Genomic DNA, 13,495 nt, shown 5'->3' with positions numbered 1-13,495 from the left:
ATACACAAACTGACTTCTAAAATGATTTTTGGTACTTTATTTTAAAATGTGGTTAAAATTTGGAAGCAGCATAATGGAGTGTGCATCTGTTGCATCCATTGTTTAAATCAAAGGTTGTTTTCATTTGCCAAAAATTAGTTTTGCTACCAGTAGGCTGCCTTCCTTCTACAGTCTTTTGCTCTGTGGGATTCAGCACACTAGCATGTGCCAGATTTACTGTCCCGCTCACTCCCTCTGCCTTTGCCTTTATACATCCATGGCCTTTCTCCTGTCCTGTGCACAAGCACGAACATCCCCTGTTGCTGATTGGCTGGGATAGAGCCATTTTGTTTCCTATTTACAGAGCCAGGACTGTGTATGATAACCGGACATTTCAGCGCACACACTGAATGGACTGGCTGAATGGATATTTGTTGAATTTGGAAAAAGTGTATTGCATCAGAATCGCTGACTGCACTTTTAAATAATGATTAAGATGTGATTTTTTTTTATTAGCCACTATGTTTTATGTGTCTGAACAAAGGTGCAGCAGCAAGGTGGTTTGTTGAGATTTTCCTCCACCGTAATCCTGTCACTGTGACCTCCAGACTGAAGGGAGCTCAGGCTCCTGGATCTCTCTGCCTGGCCCCAGCCTCCGGACCCTGCACTGCACATCCTGCACTCGTCCTGTGTTATCATCCCCAGATCAGCCTGCTACCCACAGCAGCAGCAGCAGCAGCAGCAACATATGCCGTTGATCTCCAGGGGCCAGGCTGAGAGGTGTGAGGCACCGCAGCAATGACAGATGGTTCATATGGGTCAACCTGCCGCTTTGACTGGAGGAGAGGGGAGGCGGAGGAGATAAAGAGAAGGATGGAGGGAGGACGACCCTCCTCCACACTTTCATTCACAAAGCTGCCGGCTGCAGATCACAAGGAAATGGCTCCATTTGATGAATGTCATATCTGTCCACACTGGACGGGAGTGTGGGATTAACCCTGTGCCACGTTGCATGGAGACAGCCACAGTTGCTAGCTGATACGCTGCCGGGGTGAAATGTCGGATATTAGATAAGCTTAAGTGAGCCCAGGCCAGCCCAGAGTGATTACATTACTCAACAGTGCTCAGACTTCCACAGTGAAATAAAGTTCTCTAGTCAGTAAACTGCAGTATGTCAACATGCACATAATCAAACCTACAGCCGGTTGACAGTAGTCAAGGTTGAAGTATAATGGAATAATTAGAAAAATCTAGACTGTAGAATATAGCACTGACGGACCTTGCCAGAGTCCAGTATGAATCTTGGCAGCAGCAATATTTCATGGGGCTTTGGAACCGCAGCCATACTATACCTGTTCTGTGTTGATGGATGTCTGAAAAGAGAGCAGGATTTCTCTTTTCTCCCCCCTCTGACTCCATTTCAAACACACAGAGGAACAGTCCTCTCCATCAAATTGGCTCTCTTGCCTGGCACCATGTGCGACACAATAGATGACATTTGAGTGCAGGGTTTGAGGGTTTGTTAATATTCACAGACATGCAAAGTGTGAGATTGCTTTTTAGGCTGAGAGCGAGAGAGATCAAGTGTCCTGGTGAAAACCCATTTATCAGGGACAGCTCGTCTGCTGCTCTGCACATGGAGCCCCATCCATCTCCATTTGCGTAGTATCTGCGGCCCATTTCTCTGGCAAAGACCGGCTCCGAGTCCCCTCTGCTAGGTTGTACCATGGTGGAGGATGTAAGGAGTGGGGAGATGATTGTGCTTTGAGACCAGTGGAAAAAGCTAGTTTTACTGGGAAAACTGGCTGCATTAATAAGAAGAAAAAAGTTTGCTAATTACCCAAAGAGAATGCTCAAGCCTAAACTTTGTTTATTGGCATCTGAAATTGATTAGGCCTTTGATTTGTTAATTTACCGCAAAAGCGTTTGCTAATTCCCCAGGCATGAGACTGTGGGAGATTAATAGCAATGAAACGTAGAAGTAGAATGTACAATTGATTACCTGTGATAACTTCACTTTATTCAGCATATTTATTGCTTAGCTGGTTTTCCTCTCGCAGGGCTTCTTTGCCTCTTTTGGCTGTGATAACACAGATGACTCAGCAGTGGTTACACAGGAAAGGATTTAGCCAGTAGTTATGCTGGCATTTGTCTTGATATCCAACAATCGAGGCAAATGCCCCACCTGTGCTTTCTCAGGAAACAGAAGCTCTCGTGTAGAAAAAAAACATGCATATATCAGGAATTAAATGAGTAAGTTAAGTCACAAGTGTAACATAGAGAGTTTGAACAGCCTGAATGGGATGGAGTCCTCCAACCTCTGCTGCTCAGTAGCCTGCAGGCGCACAGTTGTGGTCCATTTTCCCCTGCCCGAGCCTGCTGAGCTCAGCAGATTGGTGTGAATTGGTTGAAGTTTATACTGGAGGAACCACGGGGCGATATAGTTATCAGTGCGGAGAGACAGTAATTGAGAGGAGACACAGGACCTGAGTCAAGTAGTATCATTTTAAAATGTTGCAGAAGTAGCATCTGACATGTCCCCTTGCACCTTCAAAGGGGATACATTAGATTCATAAGGTTTGCCCCAGTGCTCACATGTTTTAGCTAACAGTCAGAGAGATTCATGAGATGTCTGCCACTTGGAGAAAGAACATAGCCTAGCATGAACAAAAGTGCTTTACTGTAATTATTTTTTATTTTTTTATTTTTTAATCTTACTCAAGGCATGACCTAACCTGTGACCTTCTTGATATTTTCATGTATTCAAGCCCCTTGAAGTCCTTCAAAAGGCAACAAAATCTGATCTCTCACAAGGTTTTGAGCATTAAAGGTATACCACGCACGATTGTTACTGTTTGGTTACTGTATGTAAACATGCTTGCCAGCAAAAGTGACAGTGAAGTCAACCCACATTCACTCTCGTTTAACCCTTTACCTCCCTAAATTTGCTTTTTTTTTGTGCTGTGTCTCTGTGAACACAGAAAATAAGAAAATACAAGCAGAGGACAGAGTCCACCACACACATATTTCGAGTGCGTCATAAGTGATTATTGGATGTATGGGTCTATAAAAATCCTGCATAGTAAATCTATTAGAGCTGCCCCCGACTAAGAATTTTCCTAGTCACCCAATAGTCGTTATTTAGGGCCATTAGTCGACTAGTCGCCTGCATGTTTACGATATTAATTTAATAATGAAATTATATATTTTGGGCAGGGCAACACAATGGTTTGAGTTCAAGGTGTGAGAAAGAATAGTATCAGTAACATTGTTAACACTGTGCTACATTACAGAGAAATACAATGTTTGTAGTCAACCAATGAAGATGACTTTACATATCACCTTGGGTTCGTCCTTCACCTTCTCAAAATGATCCCACACTTTTGGATTTTGACCTGCCGTGTAAATTAACATGACTCCTGTCTGACTGCTGAGCGTGGCCACTTCCTGTGTCAGTCCTTTCAAATTAAAATCCCACATGGTCCAGTCACATTGGTTTTGATTTATTTTGACAAGGTGCAGCTCTTAGTAGAGTTTCATGTTTGTTTGTTTGTTTGTTTTTTCTGCAACTAAGTGACCAATGGAATCTTGCCGACTAATGACCTTGCTGGACGACTTACATTTGGTCGACTATTAGGGGGCAGACCTAATATCTATTAAGTGTCTCGCATGGACGGAGAAAGGCCAAATAGGTTGGGAACTACCACTATACTAAAGTGTGACTAAAGTGTGACAAGATATTTTTTGTAAAAAATAATTTACATTGTTTACGAAAAACATCATTTTTCAGGTGTGCTTGAATAAATGAATGGTTGCCACAGTGCTCTGAGTCTTTGCCGTGCAGAGAATTTTGCCAGACTTGTAGCATGATTAATCGTTTTGGAAGCAAATGTAATTGTGTGGCAGCTGCCACAGGTCTGTACCCTAATGTGTTGGAGTTTTTCGCCAAGCAAAGTTGCTCTGTTGTAAATGTGCAATCAAGACATCAATCAAGAGTTCCAATCAATTATTTAGAGGCCTTGCACAGCAGCGCAAGTCGTTCAGAGCGACACTATTTTAGGCTTTTCTTTGCAAACATTCTGAGGGAGAGGTCTGTGTTTGCAGCTGTTCATTGGTTGTTTGTGTGTGTGTGTCTGTGTGTGTATGTGTGTAACAATCAATACCTCGGACAAGTTGATAGAGTCTTCCAGACTCATTACTTCTGAATGAATGAATTTTCCCTTTGCAGCCCTTCCCTTCTCTCTTGCTCCATCTTTTAACTCACAAACATAAACAGAGCACCGCCTCTCTGATTTAATTTCCATTTAACTTGTACCTAATGAGTTTACATTGTGTTTTATCCCATCTCAATTACAGGAGACAGTATAATGAAAGAGATGCTCCTTGCGATAGGCTCCCCACCTCAGTAAGAGTTACTTGAGCCAAAGCTCTGTCCTGTCTTTGTGAATGGGCCCCAACAGAGCGACTGGACACCTTCCTGTGTGCCAGTCACTCGTCTTTGTCAGCTCTGTCCTGTCTGGCCGTTACACTGCAAGGGTCGCTGCTGCCAGCGTCATATAAAGCATGCCTTCACTTCCATCTGAGGTAACTATTGATCAGTCTCATGATCTAATCCCCTCGCCCTGCGCTGCTGTCGGGCACACTTCGATCTTCCCTCAGCACTGCAGCTGCTGGCCTGTTGATGTCTTTATGAACCTATCCACACCACATGCCACCCTGCATCTCTCACTTGCTCCACACAGTGTTCCTAGCAGCGTATTTGTGTGTGTGTGTGTGTGTGTGTGTGTGTGATGTTTTCTTGTGCGCGCACATATTTGTGCATGACCAACCTGTGAGCTATTGCCCATTCGATCCGCACCTGCCGTGACCCTGGGAGAGAGTGAGGTGATTACCTTCTTCGGCCTGCTCCACTGCTGAAGCAGCCTCACTTCCTCATAAATACTTCAGGTCTTCAGCGTTCAAGGTTTAAAGTGATTTTCCTAAAATTAAGTTTCTGAGCTTGGAGTAATCCATCACTGCCATTTACTCCGCTTCCAGACAGGGTTTTTCTTTACAGGTTTATTAAATTAATACCTTTTCTGCCTGGCTTGTGGGAGAGGTCTGAATGAATTATGATTCTACACAGTATGAGTTAAATCATGCCTTTCGGTCCTGAAGGTAAGTGAGGTGTCTCTTGGAGTGTGTGCTGCTCATTCCATCTCTTAACTAATGGTCCACAAATGTCCGGTGACTGTGTGTTAGGTGTATCATTAGGTAAATGTTTCTTTTTCTTGGCTCTCCTCCACTAGCAGATGGGGTTTGACATTGTTCCTTGGGAACAAATTGGTGCTGGGGAAAGTCTCCATGGTACCTGCTAATGACACCATTACCCTCCACCACCTCTTTGTCACCCCAGGTGTTGAGCTCCTAATCTGTTGGCATTGGCTGGTACTAAGGGTTGCTGCAGAGGGCTGAGTGCACCGGTTAGCCTCTGGGAGAGCACTGACACAACGTGGCCGAGCTCCAGCCTCTCTGTTGACCTTGGTGAAGGATGGAGACGATGTGTAGCTGTGCTACACCGCAGGTTCAGCTGCAATTGCAAAACAACGCCGCTTACTACGATCCTGTCTCTCTTTTTCACCTCAAAGGATAACTTCATTGTATTTTAGTATTATTTTATAGTTTTGGCCATGATTCCTATTCACCAAAGTCATCACTAAGATGTGGGAACATTGTAGTCCAGTGTGCCAAAAATAAGAGATCATCAGACAAGTAATTAACAGGCCAACTTTCTTTGGAGTTAAAACCAGAAATATGTGTGCCTCAAGCATCAGTGATAACCCCTCATTGCACCAGTACAGCTGGTCACTGTTGCACCAGAAAGTCAGTCAGTAAACTGTAATGAATTTTTGCAGAGGACAATCTGGGTAATAATTAGACCATTTACCTTTGTTTTTCCCTGTATACAGGTGAACCAAGTACCTGTTTGACACAATAATCATCAACAACCATTTTAATAATTCAAGCAAAAGCAACAATACCAAACATCCCCTATTTTCAGCTCCTCAGATATAAGGGATTGGCACTTTTCATTGTCTTTCATCGTGGTAAAGTGAACATATTTGGGTTTTGGACAAAGTTAGATATCTGAACTGTATGATCTTCTTACCACTCCTACTTCATGCCCCAGTTCGGACTTCTTTCAAAAAAATGTTCCTACGTTCGCAAGACAATGATCTTGGTGAGTGCAGTTCTCATATTAGCAACAGGAATGATGGCCAAGAGACAAATAAGACCCGAGTTATAATGAGCGGGAATTATCCTTTAACTCAATCTGCATCTTCCTCTGTTCTCTCTTTCTCATTCTTCCTTCTCCAACTCCCCCTCCTTCCTCCCTGGCTCTCTCTCCAGTTCACTTTTGGACGAGTCCCAATGCCTTTGAACCGACTGCACCCCGCTTCCTCTCTCAGTGTTTGCCTCCTTCATTCTGAGCTGAACCAAGAGGAGAGTAGAATAAATTGCATCCTCTTTTGTCCTCTGACAGACATTGCCCGTAGCCTTCCTCCTATGGGGGACAGGTGACAACGGATAGCTGCTATTTTCAAAGGAACATACTGCCTTTCTCAGTGTTGCCTCAGAGAAAGGACAGCCACCCCACACACACCTTCCTTTTCTGCGTCTTGGTTTCTAAGAGTACATCTGAGGAGCGTGTGCGTGGAATACAGAGCTGAGGCAGGAAGGGAAAGCCCTGATGTGCCTCCTGGAGATTTGTCATTATTTATTGACCATATATCCCCAGGAGCCTCAGCCAGTCACAGTCTCTGATTGGTGGGACTTGAGGGGGAGAGTAGAGATGGATTTAAGGCAGGTCTGACACTCACATCTTCAGGCACAAAGTACCTGGACAAGGAGCAAGCACATGAGGGACACCGAGACACTCCAAGCTAATGGAACATATATAGCAATGTGAAGAGAGGTGTAGAAAACAGTAGCAGCTTAAAGGGTAACGTCAGCATTTTTCAACCTGGAACCTATTTTCCCATGTTTTTGTGTCTTAGTGATTAATGGGAACAGCAATTTTTGAAATTGGTCCAGTATTGAGAGAGAGGGCTGCAGCTGAGCAATGCCCACAATGTAACCAGATGGGGCAATTGCGCAATATCACTGTACGCCTATTAAAAGTTAATTATTTTTGCCACAGACAGGGTCAGATTGTTATGGAAGTGTCTGTAGTGTATCTTTTTACTTGATCCAGTTAGTTTGTTATTGTGTATAAGTCTTGCTCAAAGAGAAGCCTTGTTCTGAAATCTCACAAGACATTACTTGTTGGTGGAAGACAACGCTGGAAATACAAGTGAGAGTTGGAGAAAGTAGTGCCAGGAAGAGTTTTGTTGTGTTGCAATACAGAAAATATAGTTTATTGTCATCTAAAAGAGTGGTTCGTGTTTGTGCATTCCTGTATTGTACCAACAAAATGTCATCCTACACTTTGCACAGTTTGGACACAATGACAAACAGACCAGATCAAGCAAAAGGTAAAGAGACAATTCACTTATAATAACATTCTGAGTCTGCTTGTGGCAAAAATAACCACTTTTAATGGAAGTACAGTCATGGTGCACAATTGCCCCCTCTGCTTACATTGTGCAGCTGCCAGCTGCAGCCTTCTCTCTCAGTACAGTGGATCAGTTTTAAAAATTTTTGTTCCCATTAGTCACTTAAACACAAAAATATGTGAAAATAGGATCCAGGTTGAAAAATGCTAAAGTTGCCCTTTAACTCATGGCAGATTCAGATTCCTATTACTAACCCAAGTTTCTCTCTCGTCCCTTCACTCTGATGGTCTTTCAGTGACCAGCCAGCCAGGTGCGGCTGCACCCTCCAGATGGTATACATGCATCCCCCGCTGTCATGCCGAGTGAGCTACATCATAGGTCAGCCAGCCAGCCAGCCAGCTAGTCAGTCATCCAGGACTCTAACAAGAGCGTAGCCAGTGAGCTAACTAACTTCCAGCCTGGTTTTAAGCAAAACTATTGTCCAGATGGGCATTCAGCCAGTCAGTCAGCCAGTTCTTACCCAGAGACCTGTCCTGTCAGCCAGTGAAGCAGCAGGAGGGGAATTAAATTCTCTAATCTCTCCAGAACAACACTTTATTGACTGCAAGGTTATAGATGTGGAATATGTCTAAACAAATATAGAGAATAAAAGACACCCATTCAGTCAGGTGTCACCTCCTCTACAGATGCTCTGATATTCCAGGCAATATATCTGTTATTGCTATGAATACAAGCATGTTGTGATAGAACAAAAACAAATTATTTCATACTTGAATGTGGATTACAACAGACGTCATGTAATCTGTTTCCAAAAATAGGCAAACACAAACTAATGGCTGTTATAGTAAGTAGACCACACTGGTGCACAACTGAGAGCTTTAATGGGAAGAGGAAGGTTGCAGAAAAGGCCAGGATAAAAGGTTTTATGAGAAGATGAGGAAAGAGGGGAGAAAAAAGCAATGAAACCATGAATTCATGAAAAGAATTACTTCATACTAATATATCATCTCCGTGCCAGCAGATCATGTATTTATGCCTCACATTAAATCTAAGAGTGTAAATTAATTTCAGCATGCATGCTCTGAATTTGTATGCTGAATAGTGCCCTCTGCTGAAAATTATTTAGAAGAACGTTGACTGATAGAAAACGGAGCAAAGTCAAGGTTGAATACACCTCACGATTTGTGTATCTTGACGTTTCTTGTGTTTTATTGATCTGACCTTGCATATTGCCTGTCAGATCCGCACTCTGCGCCTGTATTACATTTTAAAATAACACTGCAACAAGACCCACCATTTATCTTTGCACCCACAGCTCTTCTAAGCGCCTTTTCTCCATCCCTCTGTCTTTCACCCCACTCTACCCCCGGTCAGGTCGAACTGGCTGAAGCCATGCTGCGGGCGAAGGGCAGCGCTGTGGCAGGTCTGTCTGCTGTCGGCAGGCTTCAACTGTTTCCTGGTGGCTTGTGTCATTCTGGTGGTGCTGCTGCTGACGCTGGAGCTACTCATAGACACCAAGCTGTTGCAGTGTGAGTAGGAGAAACCAACACAGTGTGATGCATGTGTGTATATATAACAAGGATGTGGTTTTCAGGACATGATAATGGGATTTGTTACGCTCATTGTTTACGGTTCTGGCTTGCAATAGCATCCTTTAAGAGGGAGAAAAGTGGACTGCTCAGCACAATTGTTTACTAATTGCTATACAAAGGCAGTGGGTCAATGCATGGACATGAGATCTATAACAAAGGAGGATGCTCACAAGAACTTAATTAGCTCAAAGACTGAGCTGCAGATAGAGCATGTAGTCTTCAGCTTGTTAGACTGAGCTGCAGTTTAGGTGGAAGAACATCTGGCAAAAAGGGTTAGAGGTGGCCATAAAGCACCAAGAATGAAAAAAAAAGAAAAATATAAAAACTTGTTCACACAGTGTGACAAAACTCTATTGTGCAAATAGAAATTTCAAAAGCAAAGGTGTCCTTTAACTTAGGATAGGCATCATTTACCTGCATCAGGAGATATAATGCAGGCAACAGCTGTTACCAATATACTGTTAACAGGCAGCAGTTATTATTGACTATATTTTATTATGACAACGAATAATGTTAGTCTGAATGTGCTCGAATGACGGCAACATAGACAGTTAACACTGAAACACACCCATTACTTAGGGCCAATCAATTATTAATATCATATCCATCAATACTGTGATGTGAAACTAGATATCATCTTAGATTTTAGATATAATATTGTAGGTGCTGTCTTTTCATGGTTTCAAAGGCTGCATCAAAGTAAAGTGATGTTATTTTCTGAACTTACAAGACTGTTCTAGCTGGTCTATTATTTGCCTTTACCCACTAAATCATTATATCCACATTACTGATGATAATTTATCAAAAAATCTTATTGTGTAAATATTTCGTGAAAGCTACAATAGTCAACCCTACAATATTGTTACGATATCAAGGTATTTGGTCAAAAATATTGTGATATTTGATATTCTCTGTATTACTCAGCCCTGCCTATATTAAACAATAATGTATAATACTGTACTTTTTAAAGCTGGGCCCATTAATTAGCCAGGCCAATGTAGTGGCCAACATCAGCTTATTGCAGATATAATGGTATTAGTGTACATGTTGGCTAATAAATAATGAAAAAAAAAAATTAAAAGAAGCTAAGAAGCTACTGCACTCTGCTTTGTATCACCTACATCGCTGTTTAAGCTAATACAAAGGCAAAGCGCAGTAGCTACAATTTTGGTGTCTTACCTTTTTCAAAATGTGGAACGCCTTTTAAATTTCTTATTACATTCAGTTTGTATTTGTTTCATCAATACATGTATGTTTTAAAAGTACTAACAAAACAATGAAGCAACCCTCAGGTATTATTTTGTTGTATTATTCACTTCATGAGGTTTGACCATAATTTAGAATACCTCACATAATTATTATCATCATCTTCATCTCTGATCGTGTTATGGTTATTGTCAAGTTTTCAGTCATTTTGTCACTGGCATCATCATAATTCTCATGTTCACCATTAGCTGAAAAAAGTTTACTGTGGTTTTCCTGGGCCTGATAGAATCCCAGATCTCTGAAAACCCAAGGTACAACGCAGTAACTACATTTACTGTGGTCTGTCTTGAGTTGTGGTTGGATTTTTTTTTCGTAGCTGCAATTTTTACATTGTATTTTCTCTAGAAAATACAAGATGAAACCAGAAAATTTTATCACAAGATAGAGCAGATGTCTGAAGGTTTAATGTCTGTCATAACTCAGTTTTGACCAAAACTCTAGTGTTGCGGTCAGCCTTAGTTGGTCAGTATATTATACTTTACTATAATGATGATATTTGGTTGTAGTATAATTCAGGACAGTTTTTGGGCAGATGTACAGCATGTGCAGATGTGTCTACTGTACAGTGAGCCTGTGTTATTGATGATCTATCCTGGGATCTGAGGCTCTGATCAGTCGTGGTCTGGGGAATATAAGCCTCCCATTAGTATTCCACAGTTAACGCAAAATGTCAAGTAGTCGAAACACCACTCTGACCCATGTCACCTCCCTGTCACCTTCACCTACATCATCTGGCACAATGGAGGCCTCCTCATTTATCATAAGTGGAAGGTCAGGGGTCATACCTGTTTGATGTCACAGGGCTGAGTGAAGAACACACGTGGCAGAAATGTCGCCCCGGCAGTATCCAAATGCACTCGAGTCGTTACTGTTCCCCCGGGACTGACTGACTGACTAACTAGACAGGGCAGACAAAGGAAAAGTAAGACAAATGCGTGAAGGGAGATTAGCGGACAAAGAAATCCGGCAATACAGAGTTGGCTGGTATTGGATGAGTGTGGGGAGGACTTGAGGAAGATGAATGGACTGATAGACAGATCACTGAACACAGCAAACAAAGACAGATGGGGGGAGAGGTGGCGCGTGAAGAGAAATGCCTCCGCTGACAGCCGAGTGCTGTTTCAGGCTGTCCACAATTAGCCTGATGAATAGACGGGGAGATACATGCATGTACAGCCTATAGTGGATTCACCTCATGCCTCTGTCTGCATTTATACATGTATGTGAATGTGTTATCACTTCACTGCACCTTGTCAATGTTATGCAGCATGTAACTGCTCTGGATGTCATAGTAACTGTCCTTAAAAATAATCAGTTGTTCTGTTTCATCCCTGCAGTTAACAATGCATTCCAGTTTGCCAGCATCATCCACTGGATCAGCCTGGCTATTCTCTCTGTGTTCTTCACCGAGGTGAGTCTCGCTCGACACAAAAACAGTCTCACTTACAGCTGATGCAGCGGCCTGTCGATTAATGCTATGTTGTGCAGTATGTGGGGCCGGTGAAGTACACTGACAGAACCTCATTAGAATACTAACAGCCCCACTGAAGCGCCCTGTGTCCTCTGTCACAGCTTGATTAGATTCTGATTAGTAGAGGTGAACTTGTGTACGGCTCCATTTAAAGTGTACTTAACGGAAGTGACTGCGAAACGGCACAACAAAGATCTACACCAGTATCCTGAGAAAGAAAAAAGACTTGTATAACTGCTGTTGTTGAAGCTGGCACAGTCGGTCCCTCTCGGGTTATTCGATTGATCCGCAGCACAAACACTTTAAAATGCAGATGGAGCCTTTCTGTGCTGCTAGTTTTAAATAATTTCAAGGCCTCAGGTGTGCTGTATTGATTACCATTTTCTTTACAGCCAGCCACATTTGTCTTAGTTCCCTACACTTGACCACCCCATTGCTAACTTCTGTGTAGCTGGAGTTTTTCTTATCAATAAAAGCACCCCCCTCGGTGTTACACTGAAGGAGCAGAAGCAGCAGGGAGGCTGGTTTCTGCTCCAGTGCAACCTTGAATATCTGAAATGAGGATGGGGGCTCGGGGATGGCAGAAGAGGAACAGAGACAAAGGGAGAGTTGTTCGCCCTCTGCGGCCCCTGCTGCGTCAGCAGAAGGAGTTAAATGCGGTGTCTCTAATTGTTTGGATGAAACCCTATCGCGCCGCCTGTGATGTGTATGAATATGATGTCACTGATGAATTACCAGCAGAGGGATGAAAGAAATCTGAATTGCAACTGCAAATGCCATTTACTGAGACTGTCAAGTTTATTAGTGGGGAATTACTACCCAGCGTGCATCACCCTGTCTAACTATTTAGCCATGATTTTTTTCTTCCATCTCACCCTGGGTGTAACCTGCTCTCTGTCTCCATCTCTGCCCCCTGTATGTGTCTCAGACGGTGTTCAGGATCGTGGTGCTGGGGATATGGGATTACATAGAGAACAAAGTAGAGGTAAGCTCCCATGGGTCCCATTAGTCCTGTTACTCGGGGGCCCCTTTCACTGCAGTGTCATTCCCTCAATGTCATACCACAGTTGAAGCTACAGACATAACAGTAGCCGCCCGTGTCTGTGTGTGTGTGTGTGTGTGTGTGTGTGTGTGTGTGTGTGTGTGTGTGTGTGTGTGCATGCATGCATGTGTGTTTTCTCAGGTGTTTGATGGAGCTGTCATCGTCCTCTCTCTGGCCCCCATGGTGGCCTCTACAGTGGCCAACGGCCCCAGCAGCCCCTGGGACGCTATCGGTCTCATCATCACACTGCGCATCTGGAGGGTCAAGAGGATCATCGATGGTGAGGCTGGGAGGGGCCGGGGGCTGGCGTCCTCTGCGTCCTGTCCTTTACTGTCAGGTCATAGAGATAGATACTGCAGCGTGCTCTCTGCGGTATTGGCTGCGTTCAATCTTGAGGTTGTTTGTGCAATTATTTATTTGTCCTCTTAATTTTTTTAACTTCAGGTAGGGCATCATCTGCAGTTTGAAGCTCAAACTACAGCTTCTAGATGCAAATATTTTATCATATAGGTGCATACAGAACATTTTATTTATTGGGAAGTAGCTTTTTTAACAGTGTTGCTCCCCCTTGTGGTTTTTGAATATAGTACAATATATATAACACAATATA

At 43.0% G+C, this 13,495-nt stretch overlaps 1 protein-coding gene across 1 annotated transcript in view; it reads left to right on the top strand.

Annotated features, from left to right (window-relative positions):
* The window catches only part of tmem266 (transmembrane protein 266), a 36,742-nt gene that overhangs the window by 17,437 nt on the left and 5,810 nt on the right, over positions 1-13,495 (top strand). Inside the window, exons 4-7 of the mRNA XM_049574120.1 lie at positions 8,889-9,043; positions 11,710-11,783; positions 12,772-12,828; positions 13,027-13,165. Coding sequence (XP_049430077.1) covers positions 8,889-9,043; positions 11,710-11,783; positions 12,772-12,828; positions 13,027-13,165 — 425 coding nt within the window. The remainder of the gene's footprint in view (positions 1-8,888; positions 9,044-11,709; positions 11,784-12,771; positions 12,829-13,026; positions 13,166-13,495) is intronic.

This window comes from Epinephelus fuscoguttatus, linkage group LG4 (assembly GCF_011397635.1).
Source record: "Epinephelus fuscoguttatus linkage group LG4, E.fuscoguttatus.final_Chr_v1".
Classification (NCBI taxonomy): domain Eukaryota; kingdom Metazoa; phylum Chordata; class Actinopteri; order Perciformes; family Serranidae; genus Epinephelus; species Epinephelus fuscoguttatus.
The sequence above is the reverse complement of the archived record's forward strand: the minus strand, read 5'-3'. Positions and strand labels throughout refer to the sequence as shown.